Source organism: Vulpes vulpes, chromosome 8 (genome assembly GCF_048418805.1).
Source record: "Vulpes vulpes isolate BD-2025 chromosome 8, VulVul3, whole genome shotgun sequence".
Taxonomy (NCBI): domain Eukaryota; kingdom Metazoa; phylum Chordata; class Mammalia; order Carnivora; family Canidae; genus Vulpes; species Vulpes vulpes.
Genome location: NC_132787.1, coordinates 89,360,012 through 89,385,148, shown reverse-complemented (window position 1 = coordinate 89,385,148; position 25,137 = coordinate 89,360,012). Strand labels below are relative to the sequence as shown.

The 25,137-nt window shown below is 52.9% G+C and overlaps 1 protein-coding gene across 2 annotated transcripts; it reads left to right on the top strand.

Moving 5' to 3' along the window:
• The first annotated feature begins 670 nt into the window (after positions 1 to 670).
• On the top strand, positions 671 to 24,891 carry FOSL2 (FOS like 2, AP-1 transcription factor subunit). Of its 2 annotated transcripts, XM_072767419.1 has the most exons (5): positions 1,057 to 1,195; positions 3,734 to 3,787; positions 11,300 to 11,551; positions 16,921 to 17,028; positions 19,513 to 24,891. In XM_072767419.1, exons 3-5 carry the CDS (start codon positions 11,315 to 11,317, stop codon positions 20,029 to 20,031), a joined length of 864 nt encoding a protein of 287 aa, XP_072623520.1. In that variant the 5' UTR covers positions 1,057 to 1,195; positions 3,734 to 3,787; positions 11,300 to 11,314; the 3' UTR covers positions 20,032 to 24,891. The 2 variants fall into 2 exon arrangements, with proteins under 2 accessions (XP_025871833.1, XP_072623520.1); XM_026016048.2 differs by lacking the exon at positions 3,734 to 3,787 and having other exon boundaries at positions 671 to 1,195.
• Positions 24,892 to 25,137: the final 246 nt, after the last annotated feature.

Sequence of the window (25,137 nt, the reverse complement as noted above, 5' to 3'; positions counted from 1 at the left end):
CCCGGGGGTGCGCGGGGCGGGGACGGGCCGGGGCCGCCTCGGCGCCCCCGAGCCGCGCCGCCCGGCGCTCGGCCCCGCCACCGCCTCCCTTCCCCGCGCGGGCTGTGCGGCTGGCGTCAGCGCGGCCGGGAGCGGGGCACCGGGGGGAGCGCTGCGCCCGCCTCCGCCCGCGCCTCTTCCTCCTCCCCCCCCCCCCCCCCCCGCCTCCCCGCGCGCTCCTCCCTGCAAGGTGGAGTCTGGGGTTGACGTGAGTGAATCCACATGGTACAGGGGCTGGAGAATAAAGAGTGTGGAGTTGAACTCGTGCCATTGTAGTGACTCATCTCGGGCAGAGCGCAGGGGCTCCGAGCGCAGCGACGAGCAAGTGAGCGGCGCTCGGCGGGCCCGGGAGAGAGGGAGAGAGGGAGAGAGGCGCGGCCGGCGAGGCGGCCCCGCCGGGAGCCGGGAGCCGGGAGCCGGGAGCCGGGAGCCGGGAGCTGCGCGCCGGGCAGGGTGCAGGGGGCGGCGGGGCAGCGGGGCCGCGTCCCTCTCAGCAGCGCAGCCGGCACCGCGCGCGCCGGGCGCGGGCTCCCTTCTCCCCGCAAGTGTCCGAGCGGCTCCGAAACTCCGGCGGCGACTCAGCCACAGGAAGTTTACTCTCCGCTCCTTTTCTGAAAGGAGGAAATAGAAGTTTCTCCCGGCGGGCGGGCAGCCTTTCTTTTCGCTTTTTTCTCTTTTCCGCCTGTCTGGAGCCGGGGCCCCCGGACCCGGCAGGCGGGACCCGCCGGCTCCGTTTCTGTCCGCCCTGCAGCCTCTGATCGGGCCGGCGGTCCCGGCGGGGCGCGGGCTGCGCGCGGGAGCGGGAGCGGGAGCGGGAGGGCGCGCGGGGAGGCGCGGGGCGGCCGAGAGCAGACGCGCAGCGCGGGCCCTGCGAGGCGCGGTCCCCGGGCCGTGCCGCCTCCCGCCCGCCGCCGCCGCCGCCGCGGAGACGCCGGGCAGCCGAGACCGGAGCCCCAGGCGCGGCCGCAGGGAGCGAGCGCGCAGCAGCCGGTGCGCGGCCGCGGCGAGGGCGGGGAAGAAAGACACCCTGTTTCCTCTCGGGCCCCCACCGCGGATCATGTACCAGGACTATCCCGGGAACTTTGACACCTCGTCCCGGGGCAGCAGCGGCTCTCCCGCGCACGCCGAGTCCTACAGCAGCGGCGGCGGCCAGCAGGTAGGTGCGGGCCGGGTGCACCTGGCGGCGGGGCGGGCCCCCGCCCTCCTCTCGCCGCCACGGCCTCCTGCTCCCTCTCCCCCCGTTTTGGGCTCGGCGAGGACACTCCTACCGGGTCACCGTTGCAAGTTTTGGATCTTCCTGTTGTCCTGTACACCCTGCTTCTCCCACCACTTAGACAACAAAACTGGAGCGAGGAGTGGGCTAGAGGAGCCGGCTCACACTACACTCACCCAGGCTCGCTCCGAGGATTCCAGCCCCCCCCCCCCCCCCCGGCCCCCCGGCCCCCCGGCGTCGCCTTCGCAGGAGCCTGTTAGCTGCTCTCCCAGAAACCCCTCCCTCCTTCCCCCTCTGCTCCGTGGTGGGCAAAACAAATCTTGGCCCCCACCGCCCCCCCCACATCCAAGGACACTATTCCTGTGGGAAAGCCCCCCCCTCCCCGCTCTCCATCAGTCTTAATTTCTGAAAGAGGTTAGGGGTTCGGAAACATGGTTGGGCTCCTCCAAGTAATCCAGAGTGAGGGCGAGGGTTGTCGCTCTGGGAAGAGGGTGCGAAGGTCAGGGGAGGAGGAGGTCAGCCTCGAGAGGCTCGGGCCTGCCCCTTTGTGTCCCTGCGCCCATCTCTCTCCTGTTAGGGTCAGAGAAGGAGCTTGTGCTGCCGCCAGAAGGGGCACCTTGACGGTCTGGGGGGTACCTGGGGCAAGGACGCCTGCAGAGAGAAGTGGGGGGGGGGGGAGGGAAGAGACCTTTGCTTAGGCTCCTGGGTGGTTCTGGAAGCGGAAAAACAACTTGTTTCTAAAGCAGCCGGACTGGTTTGCACTGGAAGGATTGTGCCTGCGATCTGTGTCTATAAATACCAGAAAGGTGCTGGTGGGGTGGTGGTGCTGGTGGGGTGTCTGCCCTCTGTAGCAGCCCCCCCCCCCCCCCCCCCCAGGTTTCAGAGGGAGCTGGCTTAACAAACAGGGCCACTACAACCTGAAGCCCATCTTGGTCAGGATCTGTGGAGTCTCTAGCCAAGTTGGCTGCAGCCAAGAGTTGCTCTGGTAAGGCAGTGGCCTTGGCTTCTTAGAAGCCAGCCAGCCAGGAGGGGCTGCGGTGGGCTTAGCCCAGTGTGGTGGATCCTGCCAGAAAATAAAATGGAAAAACGGCTCTCTTTGGGATCTGAAGAGGGATACCTTGTTCCAAAGTGATTCCCCATACTTGGTGAGTCCCCAGAATGGCTTTTCTCTATGTCCCCTGCATCTTCATAAGCGCCCACCCTAGAGAACCTAGTCTGTGCATTGAGGGGGTGCATTCAGCACCCCTTTAATAATGAGAACCAAGGTGATGAGTTTTAATTCTTGTCCTAAAAGCGATTTTGTTTGCTTTCCAGTCCTGTTGGTGATTTTAATTGAATCCAAATATCATTAGGCAATGGGTTGGAGTCATTTATACCCATTCCCTTACCCTTCAATTCAACAAGCTGCCAAAACATCCCTATCTTCCCTGGATCCAAAAGAGATCATTTGATATCTTGTCCCTCTGCTGTTGTGGGTTTTTGTTGTTGTTGTTGTTGTTGTTTTGTTTTATTTTGGTTTGTGGCAGTTATCACTGTAATATGAAAATCTTGCTGCCTGGCTTTGCCCAGACCCTGGGGCCTGAATGGGAAGTCAGACCGGACATCAGTGGCCCAACTGAATAATCTGTGTCACTAGGGCTTTGAGCCCAGGATGTGAGCGGAGGCAATTCCCTGTTTTGGAAGAAAATCAGACAGGAAACCAGTGCTAGGAAGAAGGAAGAGAACTCAGTCCAGCAGGGTGTAATGGGGCCTCATTACCGAAGCAAAAAGCAGCTGTGGGCTAATTCCTAGCATGCTGTAACACATGAGGATTTTGCAATTAGTAATAACTAGTGCACGGGCTTCTCGCATATACGCCTGCCTGCTTGGCCCGGCAGCTTGAGTGAGGTGCCTTTCAAACCAGAGGGATTGGCAAGGTAATGCAGCTTTGGACAAGTTTCTCAGCCTGTCCACTCCTAGGGGAGGGGGTGGGAGGAGGGGGGGGGGAGGTTTTTCCATCCTGGCTCCAACTTGGAGCAAAGCTGTTCTGTGGTCCTCAGGATTGACTTGCGAGGCTTTTGTTAACTTCCCAAGTCTGTGCTAGGACCCCACCCGATCTGGGGCTCAAGGTAACTTTATTACATACCAGATACAACTTGTAATCACTTTATTTCTCTCTGCTTCCTTGAAGGGGAGGCTTTCCTGGCATTTAGGGCTGGGCCTTCCACCTTTGTGGCCTCTCAGTGGACCAGTCGGTATAAGAGAGAGGGTTCTCTGGTTTTTCCCTTGGGCCAGTGAATATTATTTTTTCCTGATCTGTTTGTTCGTGGGGCCTCGTATTCCCGATAGGTTTGTTGCTGTGTACTCAACCCAGAATTTTCTTTTCTCTTAGCTTAATAAAGCTTGATTTTAGCACATGGCCATGAGTTCCAGGGACTTCGGAGGGGTGGGGGTGGGGGGCAGATAACTCTTTGTTAAAACCACTCTTCTTGTATATGGCAGGAACTTGAAGCATGAAAAATATTTCCTGTTCCAGTTATAGTTTTAATCTCAAAGGTTGGTCATTGGCGATTTTGTTTTGTCAATAATAGTTGCATACACCTCCCCCTCCTGGCCTTTTCTGTTTATTGTTGTTGTTTTCTCTCTCTTCTAACTTTCCTAGGAAAACACCTCCCAGATATATGCCCTGCCTGGCTGCTCGACTATTACGGCTTCAGAGCCTGAGCATTACGCAATCAGCCAGTTACACAAACACAGGTCATTTCATAACTTGTTTTCATCAGCTGGGCCCCCTTTTAATGAAAAAACAAAACAAAAACAAGACCCAGAACTTTTCCAAGGCTGCCATTTGTCTGTTCCTCAGATAACTTGTGAAAATAAACCAAGAGGGACAGTTCCTTTCTGGAATCAAGGAATACCAGACTAGCTCTCATCCTCGGCAACCGCCCTTTCCCAAGAGACAGACAGACAGACACACACACACACACACACACACACACACACACACACACACACAAAATTCCCCGGAGTGAACTTTTGCCAACTGTACCAGGCTGGGACATTCCTCACATCAAAGAACTTTTACCAGAAATGACTGTGATTCCCAAGTCTGTCCCAATCACACCTCTTTAGTGCCCCCTACGGGACATTCTTAGAAGAGCTGTCTGGGGAAGGTATTTTTCCAGCCTCAGACAGTGTTAACTTGGTGAGTTTTCGGAATTCTTAGGATTTTTTTCTTTTTAATTCGGGATAAATAAATGCCATATATTTAACAGTGGTTCGCTAGGAACTGCCTGACTTTGAAATGCAGTTTTTAAAAAAAATTTGTTCTAAATAAAACCTGGTTGAAAAAGGAGTGCTTTTTTTTTTCTTTCCCTATTTCGATGTTAGCCTATTCTTTAGGGTGCCAGGAACAATGTCTTCAACTTCCCAAGGCTTGTTTTCTTGACGTGTTTGTATTAGGACCCTGGGGATTGTTTGGGAGGGGGGGGTCTTCAGAATTGGTGGGAAGGTGGGAGGTGGATATTAAGGGTTTGGTGCCCCTCTCCCCCCCCCCCCCACTTTTTTTGTGTGTGTGTCTTTGATCTTGTAGATGTTGTAGATTAGGATCAAACGAAATGTTATCCCAGGAATTTGTCTGTTCTACTGATTCTTGTTGGTGGAAGTCAGTGTCACTTTTTCATCAAAGTGAACTGGGTAAAGTAGCAGTCATGTATTGTCTGAGTGGCTGTTGAATTTTCCATTGCTTTATTTTTGCCTGCCTTATTGTTCAAGGTGTCAAGTTAGGAGCCTCTTTTGTTGTTTGTTTTGTTTCTATCTCTCTCTCTTTTTTTTTTAAGGATTTTATTTGAGAGAGCAAAAACACGGGAGGGGGAGGGGCAGAGGGAGAAACACGCTCCCCATGAACAGGGAGCTGAGCAGGGGACTGGATTCGGGGGTTTGATGCGGGGGCTCAATCCAAGGACCCTGGGAACATGACCTGAGCCAAAGGCAGACACTTAACCGACTGAGCCACTCAGGTGCCCCTTTTCATTCCTACCTTATGCAAACACACCAGAACTTATACACCCAGGTCACTGTGGTGCTCTTTGTAATTATTCCCGGAGGAGCCTAACCACTTCTTTGACTGCTGTGGCTCTGTCAGACTCACGTTTGACAACGCCCTTCTTTTGGAATCGCCTTCAGCAGATTCCTTCAAAAACCGTCCCTACTCACAAATCTTTGTCCTTTTGAGGGTGAATTTTGATATTTGGAAGTTACTGAAAGATGGGACATAGAAGGAATCGAGTCTGACATAGAAGGCACTGGTGATCCAGCTGGGTCCAAAGCACAGTGGGACCCCGAGGCATTTTGATCTTGATTTCAAGAGTCCGCCTGGGAGAGCAGTCACCAAGACAAGGCACAGCAAAGTAGGCACTTTTGCCATCCATACTTTAGATTCCCCCCCCCCCCCCCATTAAACAGGAATTAAGGTACTGGTTTTGAGAATTCATTGTGCTCTATTTGTTGAAAGGGAGGAAAAAAAGCCTCATTACTTTGTGGACATGTTGCATGCAGTGTCTTTTGATGGTCACTACATTTCAACAGGACAGCAGCTGCTTTGATTGAGGCGAATAGATCTGTTCCAAACCCCACTCGGTAACTCTATCCCTCTGACTCACTGGGCCAGAGAGGGAAGACAGGCATTCTCTTGCCCACCACCGTCTCTCCCTGGCAGTGACTTGGCCAGGCTCACCCTGCTGTGGTTGAAGGGAAGATCAGATGCCATGCCCTTGCACTGAGTGCAGAAGAGGGTACCCAGAATAGTGAGAATTCCACCCCGCCCCCAACACCCCCCGCCCCCAACTCCCCTGCCATGCTTTAGAGCCGGGCTTCTGGCCGGAAAGAAACTGGGGAAGCTGGGAGGTAACAACGTAAGGTCCACTTTGTTCCGTCCCTTGTTTTTCTTTTCTTCCTTGCTTTGCTTCACCCCGGCAGTTAGGACGAGGGGGAGAGGGTGGTTCTCCTGAGAGAAGCTGGGAAAGAGAGGAAGCTGACAGGAGGCTGGTCACCTGAGAGAGTGTGTACTTTAAAATTTGGGGGAAATCATGAGTTCTTAGGAGCTATTTCCACTGTGACACAAGTGGCTTTCAGCTAGGAAAGGTCCAAGTGATACCTAATGCAGAACCTGTGAAGACTGGTTGAATTCTATATAGAAGGCTTTGGAGAACATCCCCAGTTTAAAAAATAGCATTGGAGTCAAATTGGACCTTGGTTGGGTGTCCTGGGGTGTTTGAGGCAGCAGTTGTCCTTTCTCCTCTTCCCCTGAGACAATCTCTGGTGATTTTGGAACTTTTCTTTTCCCATGCTGCAAATTTTATTTTATTTATTTTTAAGATTTTATTTATTCATGAGAGACACAAAGAGGCAGAGACATAGGCAGAGGGAGAAGGAGGCTCCCTGTGGGGGCTCTGATATGGGACTTGATCCCAGGACCCCGGGATCACAACCTGAGCTGAAGGCAGATGCTCAACCACTAAGCTGCCCAGATGCCCAATGCTGCAAATTTTTGAAAAGGGGTTCTTAGGAGAAAGAAGCCAGTCCCTTTCCAGACAGGCACAGTCATACCTGCCTGCCTGCTGAGACAGGTCACAGATATTCATGGGGTTCATGGCTTGAGAGCTTGAGGGCCCAGTCTAGAATCAGTGTGATGGCAGAATGCCTGGCTGAGTGGATGGGCCAAGAACACCGACCCTCAGTGCACCTCAAATGCCATTTCTGCCCAGCTCAGGAGTTTTTGGGCTAAGCCTTGCCCATGTCTGCAGGAAACGGGAACCCAAACCCTACTTCCTAGACCCTGATGGAAAAGACTGTGGTTGTGACCCTTATTTTTGAATCCAAGGTCCAGCTGTCAAGTTCAGGCAGGTCATTTTCCCAAATCAAAAAGTGTTAGGCTGTAGGGACTGTTCTGACCTGATGAAGGTGGGTGATTCTAGGGCTCTGTGTTCTGAGCTGTGTTCCTTATAGGTTGTGAGAACAGGACTGAACAGCCCATGGCACCCTTACATCCAGGGACTTCAGGATAAAGAAGGGTTTTTATGATGCCCACAGACCCACAGCAAAGCTTATAAGGGCTCAGACTTCAGCTTTAGGGTATGGAGATTCAAACTGGTGAGTGAGACTCCCTGAGTTAAAGAAAGAGTTCTCTCTGTCTCTCTCTCTCTGGCTTTCTTATTTCCTTTCTTCTTATTTTTTTTTTTCCCCGACGTGAGCATTAGGAGAGGGAATGGTCCTCTAGAACAGGGGTCGGCAAAGCGTGGCCCAGGTATTTTTGTAAATAAGGTTTCATGGAACACAGACACACCTGTTTGTTTATACTGTCCGCCGCTGCTTCCACGCTAGACGGCAGAGTTGAGCGGTTGCGACAGAGACCGTGTGACCCACAAAGCCCAAAATATTTACTATCTGGCCTTTTACAGCCAAAGTTTTGTCAAACTCTGCTCGAGGAGGTCGGTGGGGGCCACTTTGTCCTTTTATAGGCATCCCTGCCCACCCAGAAGTCAACAGGATGACACAGTCAAATAAAGCATTTGGAGGCTTTGCCAGGCTGGAATGCCACTTGGCCACCCGGCGTCTTCCATCCTGTCCCTGGAGGGGGAGAGCTTCCTTCTAAGGGGGCTGGAGGGCCCCAGGGGATGCCAGGGAGGTCCAGGGTCCCCTCCTCTACCTCCCCACCCCTACCCCCGCCCCCAGGACACACCTGTGCTGCAGCAGGGCTCACTACCCTAACGCTTTCAGCAGAGAAACCCCATCTTGGTGTCTGTTCAGTATCAACCCTTCCACAGAGAACCATGACTTATCCCAGCATGATGTTTGACTGATTTCTGGGCCTGTTGTCAAAGAAGAGTGCCGGGCTGACTCCCAGGACCAGCAACTCCTAGCCTCACCTCCTCTCTCCTACACCAGGGTAGCTTTCTGGATAATACCTCTGGAGCTGAGACAAGTCACAGCTGCTAGATCTCCTTTAAACTTGTGGGAGCGTCTCAGAGAGGCTCCTCCAGGAGACAGAAGCCTTCTGGATCACAGCCCCAGGCCCCTCTGGGGATGGGACATTTTTCTCTGCACTTTTTAGAGCCAGTGTGTTATCCAGATGGCTTTACCTCTCTCTGAAACAAGTTGTACATGCACTTAGAGGCAGTCATTACCCAGTGCCTTGTTTTTACTGCTGTCTTGTTTTGTCTAGACCAAGCCATAGCTGCAAGGAATCTGGCTGAAGGCCGGGGAGCAGGTTCTATCGACCTAGCGCGGTGGGCCTGGAGAGGCCCCAGAGGGCCTGAGAGCCATCTCCTTATTCCCCAGGGATCTTAGCCTCCACGCCGTGCTTCAGGTTTCTTGCTTGCTTCCTTTAGGCTGAAACAGGAGCTCTTTTGTTTCTTGAGATGCCGAGCGAATTTTCTGGAAGGTGTCCTGAGAGAAAAGCTGACAGTTCCCTCACAGAGGTGCAGGGTCACATTAAACCCGCGTGCTGGATGCCTCAGGTGTTCTTCATACCCGGAACCTAACCTAACTCGGGGAGGAAGATGGAAGAAAAATGTTGGGTGCTTCCCAGGAGTGGGCAGCTGGCGGTCTTTCCTGGAGCCGCCCCAAGCAGAGCGCGGAGACACAGTGAGGCACCATCATGGCGGCGGCGGCCCGGGGAGGATGGTGCCGCCCGGCCCTTGTTTGGCGCCGTGTTTCTCAACCCTGGCTGCACGTTAGAATCTCCTCGGGCATTTTTTTTAAAGAAAAATACCTTATCAGAACCCCACCCCAGACATGTTATTTTAGAACTCTAATGGTGAGGCTGGCTCCAGCTTTGGTGTTTGGAAAAGGCTCCTCAGAATATTCTAATAGGCAGCCACGGTCGAGACCCACTGGTGTGCTTTTATGGCCCGTGATTATAAGGAGCCGCTTGTAATGACAGTGCAGTGAGTTTGGTGTTCGGATTCTCCCTCACAGACAGGCAAACAGTCCTCCGTGGTTTTGCGAAGGCCTCAAATCCAGGTCTCCTGGCTCCAGGTACGGCGCTGACTTCTTGCCACGTCCTCGCCTCCCATCCAGCCGCCCGGGAGAGACGTAGCCGACTGGGCCTCTGGTGCTTCTGCACACTCGGCCTCGCTCACGTGCTCTCAACACTCTGCCTCCTCAGGCCTGGCTCGGTTGTCTACGTTTTCTCCTTGAAGATCATTTCCCACTTGGATTCTTCGTCGTTCAGTGCATCCTTCCTACACACACACACACACACACACACACACACACACACACACGGCTCAGTCAGCTCCTGATAAAAAGCCGAGTTGTCTTTGCCTTCCATGATGACTCAGAATCTTTGGTACTTCTCTTAGAATTCCAGAATCTGTTGCATGGGTAACTTCACGGAATCCCAGAATTCGTTGCACTGGTGGCTCTCCTCGTGGAATCTTGGAACCTCTGGTGCTGGATTGTGCTTTCTTCACTGAGCCCCTTGCCCTGGGGCTCCTGGGGGGGGGGTGGGGGGCAGTTTGAGAAGTGAGGCAGAGACATCCATTTTACCACCCAGATGGTCAGGCAGCTGGCAGGAGGGGAACGAGCAAGGAAGGGTCCCCAGGTCCCTCAGTTACTGTGAGGTGCTCTAAGCTTCACTTGATTAACACAACAGGAATCCAGGTGTCATCACCAAGGACAGAAACAATGGTGGCAGCTGGCCTTGCTGTTAATACTTCTACTCCTGGTTGGGTCCGACCAGGCCAAAATAGGGGGGATGCTATAGCACCCATGCCAATGATAGCAGCATTTTATCTGGGGTTGGGCCTATGGGGCCTTCTGCGTGAGAGGGATGGTCTGAAGGGGCTCCTGGCTGGGATGAGCTGATGCTCTGAGGGCAGTTGGGGTTGGTACCAGTGCCTGGGCCTGGATTTCGAGGAAGAAAAAAGCCATGCACAGCAGCTTGTGTTGTACCACGTTTGGGAACCTTGGCCTCTTTATCAAGCTGAACTGTGTTTGAATCCTGACCCCCATGCTTATGAGCAGGGTGGCCTTGGACAAGTTACTTAATCTCTCTACGCCTAAATTTCTGCCTCTAAAAAGGAGATAATGGTAGTTCTTACCTCAGAGTGAGAAGTAATCAGATAATTGAGGTCAAACACTACCACAGTGTCTGTCATTTAGTAAGTGCTTAGTAAGTGACATTGACTTTCATCATGTCACCCACCCGGTTAGGGAAGAAAGAATTTGCAGAACCCTTATGTGGAAACGGGAATCACCTGAGGGTAAGCACTCCCTGAGGGGAGCTTTCCCCTGAAAAGCTGGAAACCTGAGAGGGAGTGTGTGGGGGCAGGGAGGTCCTTCCCTTTTTTGGCTCACTTTCTAGTAGCCTGCCCTGAAAAAAGGCCAAGACCAACTGCTAAGGAGCGTGACCCATTTTAGTGTTTGTACTCTGTCATCATCTTATATTTTAAATAGAATGCTTCCTGCAGTATGTTCCGGAGAGTTCTGCAACACGATCTGGGCATAAGTTGAGAGACAGGAGAAAACTCTGAGCTAGCAGCACTGATGTTTCCCACAGACACATCTATGAACACAGATATGTAGGTAGAGAGAGAGTGTGTCTACTCTAAGCAACATGGTGGTCAAGGGCCGGGAGGAGGACAAGGACTTAGAGGGAAATCTGGCCACAAATGCTACCACTTTTCAGTCTCATGAGTTGGAAGGCAGCGTTTTGTAGACCTGGCCTCACCCTGGATCGGGTCACAGCTCCATCCTACACCTATTTGGGAAGTAACAAAAGCAGGTATAATAAGCTTCCTGGTGACCTTCGTTGTCCCAAAGCTGTAATATGATTACATCCTCATGAGCCACCTGGAAATGGAGTCCCGAGGCCCTCAGGGGAACAGATTTGACATGGGGCCTCAGGAATAGTTAAGATCCCACTCATTCTTGCATGTCCAGGGAAGCCCACCCAGTGTTCTGAGCTTGGCCCCACAGGCACTGACTCTGCTCTCCCTCCTGGCTTTGCTTGTCCTCTTCTGCGGGGTACTTACTGACTCAATACTCTGTTTCTCCTCATTTCAGAAATTTCGGGTAGATATGCCTGGCTCAGGCAGCGCCTTCATCCCCACCATCAACGCTATCACGACCAGCCAGGACCTGCAGTGGATGGTGCAGCCCACAGTGATCACCTCCATGTCCAACCCGTACCCCCGCTCGCACCCCTACAGCCCCCTGCCGGGCCTGGCCTCTGTCCCCGGGCACATGGCACTCCCAAGACCCGGCGTGATCAAGACCATTGGCACCACCGTGGGCCGCAGGAGGAGAGATGAGCAGGTACAGCTCAGGTCAGGGTGAAGGAGCCACCTCGGTGGCTTTCAGAGCCTCATAACATGGAGTGTCTTTCCGTGTACCGGTGAGGGGCTGAGGCAGTGTCCTGGGAGCACTGAGGACAAGAGGGAGCTCGGGACTGGGGGCCCGTGACCCTCATTGTTGGAAGCAGAGCTGGAGGCCCAAGACTCAGGCCTGGCTCTGTCATCTTGCTCATGTCCCTTAGCATCCCAGAGTCTCAGCTTCCTCAGTTGCAAAATTGGGATAATGGTACCTGCCAGACAGGACTTACTACCACACGAATGAGATCACATGTGGGAACACACACTGTATGTGGTAAGGTGTCAGCAGATGGGAAGGATTGTTAGGGCCTGCCTACAGCTGTGTCCTTCCCTGATCCGTGGCAGAGGGGCTGCAGGCCAAGCAGCCAACCAAATTCTGGCCGGGAGCTCTGGTGGATTGGTCCTTAATTGTCACCTGGTATCTGTGCAGGTGAAACACTCCGCAGACCCAAAGGGTCACCCTCCAGGCCCACCGTCCTTGGCATTCCTGCTTGGTTTCCGAGGCCTCTGGCTTGGAGCAGGATCCCATTTTGAATACTTGGAATGCCCGTCCTAGAAGTGCAGTAACTCTGGGGTCTTTGGAGTCTGCTCAGCTGCTTCAGCTAACAGCGTGTGATGGGGGGGGGCAGGTCAGACATCAGCTTTGTCCTCCCCTCAAAGGGCTCCGCTCTGAGAAGGAGTCAGCCTGGCAGGGAGGGACACCAGAAAGCTGCTCTCTAGACACTGTCTATATACTCAAAAGCATGTCATCTGTGTTAGTAGTGAGCCAAGATAACGACGGGCCCCCTGATTCCCAAAGGCAGAAATCAGAGTCCTGCATAATAAGAGGGGATGAGCCTTCAAAAAGCTGCCTCTGTCGTCCTTCACAGATGATGCAACCAGAGCCTAGACAAACCTGCCTGGGGCCACTTGGCAAGAGAGTGAGGAAGTCTGGACCCAGTTCCCTGGACTCTCTGTGCGGTGCTCTTTCTACAGTACCATGCCCCCATGGATCCAGGGAAGGGAAAATACTTTAGCAGTAGGATCCCTCTTTGAAATGAAATATTAGCCTGGAGAATCACTCTTATCAGTTACCACCATCCACTTGCATTCTGGGATCCCAGGTCCACAGTCTCCCAATACAAAAACCTTTTGCACATGGGCTGCTGTGGAGAATCATGGATCCAGGGCCAAGAGTCCCCAGGGTGCTTAAGATTACAAGGGTTCCTACTCTGAGGAACTGGAAGCATTCACAGGATCTCCATTCCTCTGAGGACAAAGCTGGGCCTTGCATCCCCTACACACTGGTTTATTCTGTTAATGGCAGGACCCCACAGGGTGATGTGGAGAGTTGTGGACACTCTAATAGTTGCTGCTTGCAGTTGCTGGGCTTCTGCTCCTGGGACAAGTGGCCGATATCCCCCTCTCCCCCACTGTTACTTTCCAGAATTGTAGTTGTCAACATTGCAGTAATGGTAATCATACTGTCCTTTATAAAATATGCTTCCTTCAGGAGCCCAAGGTGTCAAGCTTTACAGTCACTGATGAGCTGGTACCATGTTATGGAAGTGACCCCTAAGTGAGAGCCAGTTTTGTGAGGGACTTTCGAGCTAGCAGGACAAGACGTACGATGTGCTGAACATTCTCCATTCCTTTCTGGGCCGAGCTCACACTAAATTTAGAAGCTTGCATCCGGATGGGACTTAGGAGACCAGCTTTTCCAATTTCCCCTCTGTACCCATTTCACAGATGAGGACACAGAGGTCTGGAAAGGAGAAGGGTCCCGTCTAGGGTGACACCATGAGTTAGTGGCAGAGCCAGGGCTGGGATCCACCTCCTCTGACCTTCAGCCCTGTGGTTTTCCCAGCATACCACCTAGGCGTGCCTTAAGACAATCTGTCTGGAGAATTTCCTTCCTTTTCTGAGAGGGAGGGAGAGAGCCAGGAGCATTTTATCCCACATCACTTAGGAATTCAGACAATCATCCAGCAGCTCACAGGAGACCTGGGCAGTAGCATCCTGGAACCTTGGCTCTTTGGGTTCCTAGCCTGAGGGTCTTCCTCTGAAGCAGACTTCCGCCTTCCTGACCCCTGCCAGGGAGAGGAGCCTGTTACCCAGAGCCAGCATGGTGCCTCGCTAGCCTCCTCAGAGCTTGCCCAGAGGCTCCTCTGAGGCCAGTGGTGGCGACTGAGAAGGCGGGGAGCAGAGAGTGTGGCTTGTGGGTAGGTACGTGGTGGCGCTGACACACTAGAGTTGTAACTCTGTTGGTGTCACCACCCCTCAACACTTCCTATGCTGACAGCTCCCGCTAGCTGCCTCATATCTTACAGATAGGGGAGAGACTTCTAGGCTAATCAGGAGGCCAAAAGTTGTTCGGAAGCTGCCAAGGGGGAAGGGAAGCTAAAATGTACTACAACCATCTCTTCATCTTTTCTGCCCGTCGTCAGTGAAGGATGAGGGGCTTTTCTGGGCCTCAAGGGGAGCCCTGGTAGCCCTTTGAGTAGAGAACCCAGGACTGCTCAAATGCAGGACTGCAGCAGGGCCAGCAGGCTCTCTTGGTAACTGTTGGGCTCAGGTTGAGACAGGTTTAGGAGGAGCAAGTACTTAGGACCTCAGCCAGGTGGCCTCATGACCTCAGCTGGGCAGCCAACCCACACACAGAGCAAAAGGTATCCAAGTGGGTGAACTCTGGATCTCCGGTTCATCTGGACTCTTTCAGGGCTCTGAGAAAGCATCAGCAAAGGGACCTCTGATTTATATCTTTTCCCTCCCAGCACTTTCTAGTAGAAAGGGCTTTCACACTGCATCTCATCTAATCACGACAGAAACTTTTTGGAAGATAGGACAGGTCCTAGCAATCCTATATTCTTTTTTTTTTTTTTTTTTTTAAGATTTTTATTTACTTATTCATGAGAGATGCACAGAGAGAGGCAGAGACACAGGCAGAGGGAGAAGCAGGCTCCATGCAGGGAGCACGATGTGGGACTCGATCCAGGGACTCCAGGATCACGTCCTGGGCCAAAGGCAGGCACCAAACTGCTGAGCCACCTAGGTGTCCCGCAATCCCATATTCTAAATGGGAAATGAGGCTCAGTGATTTGTCCACAGCCACACAGAAACGCCGTATCTGTGTTCTGCTCTCAGGCTGCCGTGGACTGCTCAGAAGAGAGGATGTGGAGCCTCTGGCTTTCTGGGGGGAGATGGAGGATTTCCAAGGCTGGGACTGAAGACAGGGCTTGAGGATGGAGGTGGAGCCAGGACGAACATGGGCTCTAAGAGCAGGCCTTTGGAAGGGGCCAGGGAGCTAACAGGGCCGTTACCAACTGGGCGGGCTTTCTGTGCCCCAGCTGGAGGCCACTGCAGGTGACAACAGAGGCAGTGAGGGCTGAGCTGGGCCTGGCTCTTAAGCCCAGTGCGGTGCCATCTGGGAGGTGGTGAAGGAGCATGGGGAAGGTGTCCCGGGAGTGAAGGAGGCCCCAGAGGCAGACGCAGGACAAGGCAAGGCAGGAACACAGCGGAAGCCCTGGGAGACAGGGACCTTCCTGGCGGTTGCGGGAAGCTGGTAGGTCTCCCTATAGCCCACTAGGCTTCCTGCCCCCACCTCAGGGGGGCCACATGGGGGCTGGGGGTGGATTTGAAAGTTGGGAAGGCGAGGTGAGCCTCTCTATGCTCTGGTGGCCTGATGCCTCAGAGAGAGGTTCTTTCTGAACAGTTAGTTGACTGGCTTGCTTCCGTGCCAATGTTTGGAGCATTTGATGTAAGACTGTGTGGCACCTTGGTTGGGGCCACGGAGTTTCCTCTGTGTAGACAGGGTGGGGATCGTCCTCTCTGATGCTGTGCCCTGCTTTGCCATCTTGGACATGACAGCAATAGAACTGCAGGCTGTAGCGAGCACTATGGACTCTGACCTGGGCCCAGCCAGGGCCACAACTCCCTCCCTCAGGGGGTGGCTGGCAGTGAGGCAACATCTCTCATTGGGGCACCTCTTCTCACCTCCTCCAAAAGTGGCTTTGGCTCCCCCCCCCCCATGTTGTCCCTTGAGGGTAGATCTTATCCCACATGCAATCTTCTAAGCCCCCAGTACTGTGCTTGGCACATAGTAGGTATGCCGTCATTGTCTGAGAACTGCATGGGATGGCCTTTCTTTTGGAATTATTTTCTGCCTTGGCCCACAGCCATCTCCTCGAGTCACCTCAGCCTGCGAGGGGCACTGGGGTCACAGGAAGGGCTATACGTAAACAGAGCGTCAGCACTGTGTCGAGGAGCAGAGTTCTTGCCCTAGGGCATGAGTCACAGGCCTCTATCCAGCCTCCTTGTAAGGAGCTGGATTGTAAACTCTGCAGGGGGATTTTTGTTCATTTGGTTCTCAGATAAATCTCCAACCCCTCAAACCACGCCTGGCACATAGAAGTTTCTCATTTGTTGAATGAATGGATGTGGTGGGCAGCAGGATTGAATGTGCCTGAGGGCTCCTTCTCCTTTTGCCTGTCCTGTCTAGCCTAGCATTGTGCCAGGCACACTAGCGAGTCCCCCAGGTTGAACGTTGAGCAGCTGGCACTCTAGGGAAGGCAGAGGAAGTTAGGAGTGGGGTGGCATCCTTGGCTTACCCCCTGGCAGTAGACATCCCCCCCCCCCCCAGGGTGGTTCTTACTGTCGGCCTAGCTACTTAACCAAATTGGGATAATGAGGCTTGCAGAGCTGGCAGGGTGGTGGGGAGGAGTAATTAGCCAGGGTTTGGAAGAAGCTATTTAAATGGGTGGGGCCAGGCCTGGCTGGTATGAGGGGACTCTGGGGAAGAGGCCCCAGCTTCTTCTCTCTGGCCTTGGCACTGAATCAGGGCTGGCATGATAAATGCTACTATCTTGCCTAGGCTGATGAGTCCCTGACACATGGCTGCCCTGGCCTCCCCTCAAACATGGGATGTCACCTTCCAGGGTAGGTTCAGCCCTAAGTGTCCTCCCTGGTGGCTACAGCAGTGAGCCACGTATTCTGGAACTGCTCATGCCAGCCACCACCCTCTCGCCTTTCTCTCCCTGCACACTCAAAAAAGGAAGGGTTTCTTTTTTTGTATCTTTAAAAGTTTATTGAGTTATTTGAGAGAGAAAGAGAGAGAGAGAGTATGCGTGCACACATGAGGAGGATGGACAGAGGGAGAGGGGGAGAGAATCCCAAGCAGGCTCTACCCTGAGCACAAAGCCCGAAGTGAGACTTGATCTCACAACCCTGAGATCACCCAGGTGCCTCTCAGCAGAGTTTCTTAAAATACAGTTAGAAAACAAAAGCTGGTGGAGCATTTACTCAAACCTAATCATGGTCCTTGACTTTGGCCTCTAGCTGTCCCCTGAAGAGGAGGAGAAACGTCGAATCCGGAGGGAGAGGAACAAACTGGCTGCGGCCAAGTGCCGGAACCGACGGCGGGAGCTGACGGAAAAGCTGCAGGCGGTGAGGAGCTCTGTGTGGGGTGGGAGCACTTCTGGGTGGACAAGAGCAAGAGGCCTGGGGCTCCTGGCCTCCCACCCTCTCCTTGTCCACTAGTGGCCTAGAGATGAGTCAGGGTGGACAGAAACAGCCCTTTGAACACATGGGTTTAGCACCATCCCGATTAAAGAAGAGAGAGGGAAGGGGAGAGGGAGGGAGGGCCCACCAGCCTGGGCCCAGGGAGGGAACCGACTCAACGACTCAACAGCCTCCTGGGGCCTAGCACCCTTTCTTACTCAGCACCTGAGTGGTCCCTGCTCTCGGACCTCCCGGGGCCCATGGTTGTCAGATGGTAGAGGGTGCTGGCATTGCTAGGCCCTGGGAGCCAGCGCAGTCCCAGACCTACCCCCTCCAGGGCTGTTTCCCGTGGTTCCTGCCGCCCCCATCCCTACCACCAGCAGGAGTGGCCAGATCATCCAAAGTGATCCAGTTTGGGCAGGGGGAGACCTGCTGTCTGGGCCTCTTGCACCTCTGCTGGGTTTGAAGCTCTCTGGGTCTCATGGAAGTGAACATGGGCCAGCTGAGTGGTACTGTCTTGGGGTTTTCTCATATCCTTCATGGGCAGAAGGATTCCCCACCTCTGCTATGAGCCTGAAGCTGTCACCTTGATAGCTCACTCTGCCCATGTGAGTCACTCTCCCCTGCTGCCTAATTGCCCACACCTGGGGGCCGTGGCCCTGCCTTTCCCTCTTAAAAGCCTGACCTGACCAACTTCACGTAACTCCCTCCAGGGCCTAGCCCTAGGATGGGCTGAATGGCTTGTGGAGGAAGCCCAAAGCCAGGACTGACTCTTCTGGGTGGAATGTTTTCAAAGCAAGGACATGAGAGAGACTGTTGACGGTCCTTACGGTGACCAGGCCAGGGAGGGGCTTTGGAAATCACAAATTACCTTGCACCTCCTGTGTGACTTTGAATGCTCCTGGGACCATCCACCTGCTTATAGCTTCCCTTTGTCCATCCGGGACTCGGAGCCCTACCTCTTGGGGATTGAATATGTACTGCATGAATTCCCCGTGGCCCACGGGAGTGTCCGGTGGAGGTGTGTGTCTGAGCATCGGCAGGGCAAGCAGATGCTCTCTGTCACTAGGTGAAGAGATCCCTTAGTGACCTGATATCCCTGGGTAGACTCCCCCAGTGGAGTCCTCCCACCACTTACCTTCTAAGGAGCCAGGTCCTCTGGGTCGAGCCTGGGTGCTCCCTACACTAGCCCCAGAATAGCCCCTCCTCCAGGGCGCCCTGCTTTCCTCTTCTCTCCCTCCCCCAGAAGCCTCACACCCTACTCCCCCGCCGCCCCACCCGCCCTAGCCACCCAGGCCCCTGAGCCACATCCTCCACAGGAAACCTCTCAGAAGCTCATGACGTTCGTCAGACCCTTGAGACAGATGGAAACTTTTTTTTTTCACTGTGGAATATGCTGTACACTGCTTCGTGAAGCTCTGGCCCGTATCATTGCATTCTTGAACAGGAATCTGTGTTCGGGGAAAAGTGGGAGGAGGCCCGTGACACACACCTCTGCATCTTTCATACCTGCTCCCTCCACGTGCTTTTGCTGCTTCTCTCTGGCTTTGCGTCAGAGGAAGGGGCTGAGTTCCTTGTGGGGGGACCCTGCCATCCTCACGTGCCTGCTCGGGGCCTGTCGGGTTCCTCATCTTTTAAAGCGCGGGGACTGAACGGAATGTTCTCTGAGGGTTCTGTGTGCCCTGAATCACATGCTTCAGAAATTAGAGCAAAAAAGGGAAGTGGGGCAATGACAATTTAGCCGGGACTGCTGGAGTGCTTCCTGCCAGCCTGGCGCCGTCCTTGGCTCATGTGTGCAGCTTAGAGTTCAGTGTTTCTGCACCCACAGGCGGGCTGGATGGGGTTGAAGGAGTGTGAGAAGGAGAGAGGGCTGAAACTACATGCCATGCTCCCTTACCCCCATACCTCACTGTAACCCTTCAAGGGTAGCTGGGGGCAGTCCTGGCAGTGAGGTACCAGAGCATGGTAGCAGATGGACTCTAGAGTCAGATCTGTCGGGGTCAAGTCTGGGCTGCCCTACCTGCTTGCTCTGTGACGTTGGGCAGACTACTAAACCTCTCTGAACCTCAGTTTCCTTGTCTGCAAAATGATGGAAAATACCTGCTTCAGAAATCTTCTGGAGGATTGTTCTGCGGTGTCTGGCACAAAGTAAGCCCTCAATCGTGGCAGCTAATTGTTGTTTCATCCTTCCTCCAAGCCGACTTTCCTCCTTTCTCAGTCTGGAGCTTTGGACATGAAAGTGATCTTGAGCCTCCAGGTCACTTAGAAGCAGTGGGGTGTGTGGCCAGGGTTGTGAGCTGCCTGCTTTCACTGTTGGTCCTCTGAGCACAGTTATGGTTTTCCCTTTCTCAGCTGGTTTCAAACCTCCCACCCCTAGCAGATCTCTGGCCAGTTCCTGTCCCTCACACACTTCTCTTTCCCCTCCTGCAGGAGACAGAGGAGCTGGAGGAGGAGAAGTCAGGCCTGCAGAAAGAGATCGCTGAGCTGCAGAAGGAGAAGGAAAAGCTGGAGTTCATGCTGGTGGCCCATGGGCCCGTGTGTAAGATCAGCCCCGAGGAGCGCCGATCACCCCCTGCCTCTGGGCTGCAGCCCCTGCGTGGTGGGGGCGGTGGAGTGGGTGCCGTGGTGGTGAAACAGGAGCCTCTGGAAGAGGACAGCCCCTCATCCTCGTCCGCCGGGCTAGACAAGGCCCAGCGCTCTGTCATCAAGCCCATTAGCATTGCTGGGGGCTTCTACGGGGAGGAGCCCCTGCACACCCCCATCGTGGTGACCTCCACGCCTGCCATCACTCCGGGCACCTCGAACCTCGTCTTCACCTACCCCAGCGTCTTGGAACAGGAGTCACCTGCATCACCCTCCGAGTCCTGCTCCAAGGCTCACCGCAGAAGCAGTAGCAGTGGGGACCAGTCATCGGACTCCTTGAACTCCCCCACCCTACTGGCTCTGTAACCCAGCTCCCAGGGGGTCCTCGTCTCTGCCTCCTTCCCAGGGACCAGCACCTTCAAGTGCTCCAGGGCCGTGAGGCCAGGAGGGGGACCCTGCCAGAGAGCTTCCCAGCTCGAGGGAGACCTAGGTGGGGTTTGGTGGTGAGGCGCCCGAGGGCTTCAGCAATCTCTTAGAAGTCACAGGACCTCCTCCCTCGTGCATCCTGCAAAGCAAATCCTGTTTCTTGAAAAGCCTTGGAGAACTTGGTTTGGTGGACTCAGGCATCTCTCCAGCTTCTGAAGAGCCTGCAGCGGGTGTGGACCAATCCTGTGCCATTGTTACGCTGCATCTCTGGAGTGACGGTGTCCTTCCCCACCCCGCCCGGCATGCTCAGTGCCTTTTGGTTTCACCTTCCCTCTCTTCACCCCTTCCTCCCCCCCCCAGTGTCAATTTCACTTCCTCTTGGTTTTTATCAAATTTGCCATGACATTTCATCTGGGTGGTCTGAATATTAAAGCTCTTCATTTCTGGAGATGGGCAGCAGGTGACGGACTCTTCTGCTGGGGCTGACTTGTCCGGAAGGGGACAGTCAATGTGCAATACAGAACCTTCCCTCCCTTGACACTCCTCGGTCCACCACCATCTCCAGGACCACCAGCAGGGCTCCCTGAGCTCTCAAGGAAATGCTGCCACCGCTGGGAGGCTCGGAGGACCCTTCCTCCCCATCCTTGGAGACAACTTTTTGGAGGAGCGGCTTGGCCAGAAAACAGGGTGTGAGTGAGACAGCCGGGGCGCAGGTTGGGTTTGCCAAATGCCTAATTACCAGGGCAGGAATAGTGCCAACAAGCCACGCAGGTGTCCTAGGCAGCTTCCCTTACCTGGTGTCTTGAGCAGGACGTCTCCTATAATTACTGCCTCGCCATCCTGCCCCTGGACCCTTCTCTCTAGACCAGGGAGGCGTCCCTCCCTAGGAACCACATGTCGCTCCAGGTCCCTACTGGCTCTGCCCTACCCCAGCCTGGCTTTCGGGGTGACGCCACCCACGGAGATTTAATGAGCGTGGGCCTGGCCCCTCCCCAGATTGCTGCCAGGTGGCCCTTCCGGAAGCCTCAAAGGCACTTTTGCAGTGGATGGAAAGGTAGGGGAGGAAGGAGGGAGGCAGAGTGGGATTTGCCTCTCAGTGAGATGCCAGGCCTTTTCTACCTTCTGTGGTCCCCTACAATCTGATGGAGTGCTTTCTTTTTTATATACTCCAACCCCCACAGTGCTCTGCAGGTCGGGCCAGCCAGCTGTGAACCGCTGGCCCAGAGCTGTTGCTAAGGCTTGGGGCTTACATGCCATTCCTGGGGGCTGCTGAAATCAGATAAGATGTATTGCTTCCCACTGCTGGAGAGGTGCCCCCTTCCTGTGGGGTAGGGAGTGGGGAGTCCTCCCGACCTCCTGCAAGAGCACAGCTCAGCATGGTCCCTGCTTCCCACCCCTCTGAGCCTTTCCCTCCTGAGGGCATAGCTCTGGCTGACCCTCTAGGATTGGCCTCTGCAGGGCTAGTGCCCTGGGGGAGACCCCGCTGTTGTGATTCAGCTCTAGAGATCATTGTATGATAATTTAAAATTATATAGATATTATTTAAATCAAACCCAGTGGGGGTTAAATTTCAAAGTTCGTCTGGGGGAGGGGAGAGAGAAAGAGATTCAGAGAGCGCTGTGACACGTTAGCTCACACGCCCAGGCCTCAGAGCTGGTCCTTCCTGCCCATCCCCTCTCCATGCACTAGAATGGAACACGGAATGGAGCAGCAGATGCTATGGAGCACGGAATGGAGCTACAGCCCGCTATGACCTGAAGGGATGCTTGGAAGGTTAGGCCATGCAGAGCGTGGAGATTAAAAAAAAAAAAAAAAAAAGGATTTTGTCCAAAAATCCCTTAAAAATGTTATTTCCCACATTCCTTGGCTATGAGGCTGCCCTCCAGGTTTCCCAGAGGTTCTGGGAGGGGCACTCCTTATTAGATTGGGCAATTGAGTTTCTGGCGTCTTCAGATTAATTGAAGACACAGAAGTCAGCCAGGAATAGCAGGAGGTGGGCAAAGAAAACCGGGGTGTGCTCAGCTCTGAAAGGCTTAATCATCTCAAGAGGTATTTGTGGCCAATTGCGAGCTATTTGCTTCTTTTCTGCATATATATACATATATATTTGCATATATATGTATACATATTTCTTAAATGAAGCTGCTTTGGTGTTTTATTTCTAAAAGACCCTTTGTGTCCCACTTTGCACAGCACTGATCCCAAAGCAGGACCCAGTCTGTGACTCGGGGCCAGGCTGGACATTCCTGAGACAGTTTGGCTGTTGTTCAGATTTCAAGCTGTGTTGGCTTTGGGACCAGCAGAAGGCCAAAATCTACCAATCCATAGGCCTCAGAAGCCTCTAAGCTGTCCCCTTCAGGACCCTCTGGCTTTGTTCTAGGAGGTAGTGTTTGGCTTCCCCAAAGCCAGAGGTTATTTGGGGAAGGCTGAATATTCACCCCTAACTCATGAGCACGTCCTTCTTTATTTCTTCTGGCTTGTTCTCTGAGTTCATGCACACACACCATTGTTCAGAATTACCAGACGCCAGGCCTGCTGCTTTCTCCTCCGTGGCTCCAACTAAAGGAACAGCTGCAGTGGGGGTGCCTTTGTGCTTGGGCTGGAAACTGCTGTGCTTCTCCTGTGTTCCCAGCCGTGAGGCAGCTGGTGTGAACTCCAGTTGGGCTGCAGGCAGCTCTGGGACAGCATAGGGCAGGCACTCCTTGACAAGCTAGTATGCACCACACAGTCCTCTCCGCCACCTGGCTGGCCTCTCTGGGATCAGTCCTCTTCCTGGCTGAGTGGTTGGGGACAGCTGCTGACACAGGAAAGAGAGGAGATCCCAGGTGAAGCTTAGGCAACTGCTGGAGCCAGCTGTAAGCAGAGAGTTCACGGGGGGAGTTTTCAGAAAGAAATCATTGTTCTGCCTGTGAGAAAGGCCAGGTGTGTCCACCATGGCCAGTCAAACAAGCAACTCAGCCAAGAGCCATCGGAGGCTACTGCTTCCTTTTTCTCAGGCTTTGGGGTAGAGTCTCTGCTCTGCTCCCACTTGGCTCTGAGTCTAAGGGAGGGCTCAAACCATAAGCATTGGAACTTCTCTCCCCTTACCCTGATGGACCAGCAGTGCTTCTGCAATCTCACCATTTCTCTTTCCGGTCGGTCTCCTTCTGGATCAGATATCACATGGCCCCTTTAAGAAGGAAAGGAATAAGCACCTACTATGTGCCAGGCACTGTGTTAGGCACTTTTTGTAAATATACCCTCTTTAGGATAAGACTAAGGGATGAGGGTATCCCCTATTTAAGGCCCCCAAGTAATGGATGAATGAAAACACTTGGAGGTGAAAAGGTCTTTCTTCAAAGATCTGAGGCAAGATTGCCTTCAATCTGAGGTTGGTTCTCAAAGACACCCCCCCCCCCCATATCCTCCCGCCTCCAGACTTCTGTTCCCTCTCCCTCGTGATGTGCTCCTTTGCACTCCTCAGATGGTTGGAGGGGTAATCTGAGTCCTTATAGAATTTGTGGACCAATAGGTATGTGACGTGTGTAACTTTCTTTTTAAAACTTAAGGGGTCTTGCTACTTTCTGCTTGTTGAGTCTTCTTGGCATTCATCTTAAAAGCCAGCATCTCACTATTTATTGACAGGTTGGATGTGTGCGTGCGTGTGTGTGTATGTGTGTGTACGTTTCCAGGTGTGCCTCTTGCTACTTTTAAAAATTCAGTCATCCCACTACTCATTTGACATCTTTTCATGCTTCTAGTGTTTTGGCCATACATCAACAGAGGGCTTTCATTTTCCAATGCTGATGTGTTCAGGAAAGGCTGGGTCAAATTTTGAGTGGGGGATAGGAAGGGGAGGGGGAGAAGAAATTGACATTTATTTTATTATTTATTTAAAATGTTTACATCTTTGTGTTGTACCAAGCCTGATGAGAAACAGCATTAAAATACTCGGTTCCTCTCTCCCTCTCTTTCTTCATTTTTTTAAAAAAAATTTAGGCTAATGATGCTTTTTTTGTTTCTAAAATGATTTGTGACATGTGCTGTATAAACTGTATAAAATGGTTCTGTTTTTAAAGATGGATTGTCATTCCTCTGGGGACAGTGGTCACCAAAAAGTCTACATTGTAAGAGAATACAAGGAAAGATCCTGCCCTGTTCCTCAAAAATTATTTTCTCTGTATGATTAAAAGTTTATTCCATTTATTTTAGTTTGTGGTTACTTGATGTGGAGGAAGAAAATATTCGCCTTTGTATAAAGAATAGGTATCAGGGTGTCTTTTCAGCAGTGAGAGATGTATATATCGTATTTTGGTATATAGTGGAAAAGCATAAGCTCTGTGCATCTGTATTTGAGATATGTCATTGATGTGGAGTAAAGTCTGCTATAAGATTCTGGAGGCAAACAAGTTGTACAAGATTCCTATAGCTCTACGGGGAATTGAATTACCTTTCTGAGCATCTTCTTCTTTTCTTCTTCTCCTTCTCCTTCTTCTTCTTTAAGTATTGGTGAAATGGTTCCATTGGAAAGGCTTCCAAATAGGCCTCTCCAAGCAGGACCACAAGCTCAAAAGTCTTTGTATAGCTTTGAAAATTGAGGAGTAGCTCTGCTCTGAAGCATTTCTGGTGGTGTTTTCTGTTGTTGTTTTGTTTTGTTATTTTACTGTAATACAAGCCTACAGTATTTGCACTAAAGAAAGCTTGTTAGACAAAGCTTGCTGCTATGGAAGAAAGAACATATTAAAACTTTTTTTTTTTTTTGGTTAGCTTTTCCACTTTCAATTGAGTAGTTTTTGTAGAATAAAATGAATTAAGATTGAAGAGCCTCTGATGGTTGGTTTATTCCATCCTTCCCCACCCCCCCCACCTCTCCTGTCACTTCTCTTTTTCTTCTAGACTTTTCTATTTTTGGCCTTGGGGATGGAATTGGTCTCTCTGGTGGATGGGCAAAGCAGGGAAATGGCTCTGCTGGAGCCTCTTTCTGCAACAGGGTGAGGTGGGCCAGTGGTTGGCACGTAATGCTGCCCCGACTCCTTTCTCCTGCTTGTCCCCTTGACCCTCTTTCAA

What these genes read in the sequence shown, in the direction of transcription:
- FOSL2 (XM_026016048.2), top strand. Translation starts at nt 1,097, where the DNA reads ATGTACCAGGACTATCCCGGGAACTTTGACACCTCGTCCCGGGGCAGC. An exon ending in GCAGCGGCGGCGGCCAGCAG is followed by an intron (nt 1,196 to 11,299) that starts GTAGGTGCGGGC and finishes TCCTCATTTCAG; the next exon opens with AAATTTCGGGTAGATATGCC. An exon ending in TGACGGAAAAGCTGCAGGCG is followed by an intron (nt 17,029 to 19,512) that starts GTGAGGAGCTCT and finishes CCCCTCCTGCAG; the next exon opens with GAGACAGAGGAGCTGGAGGA.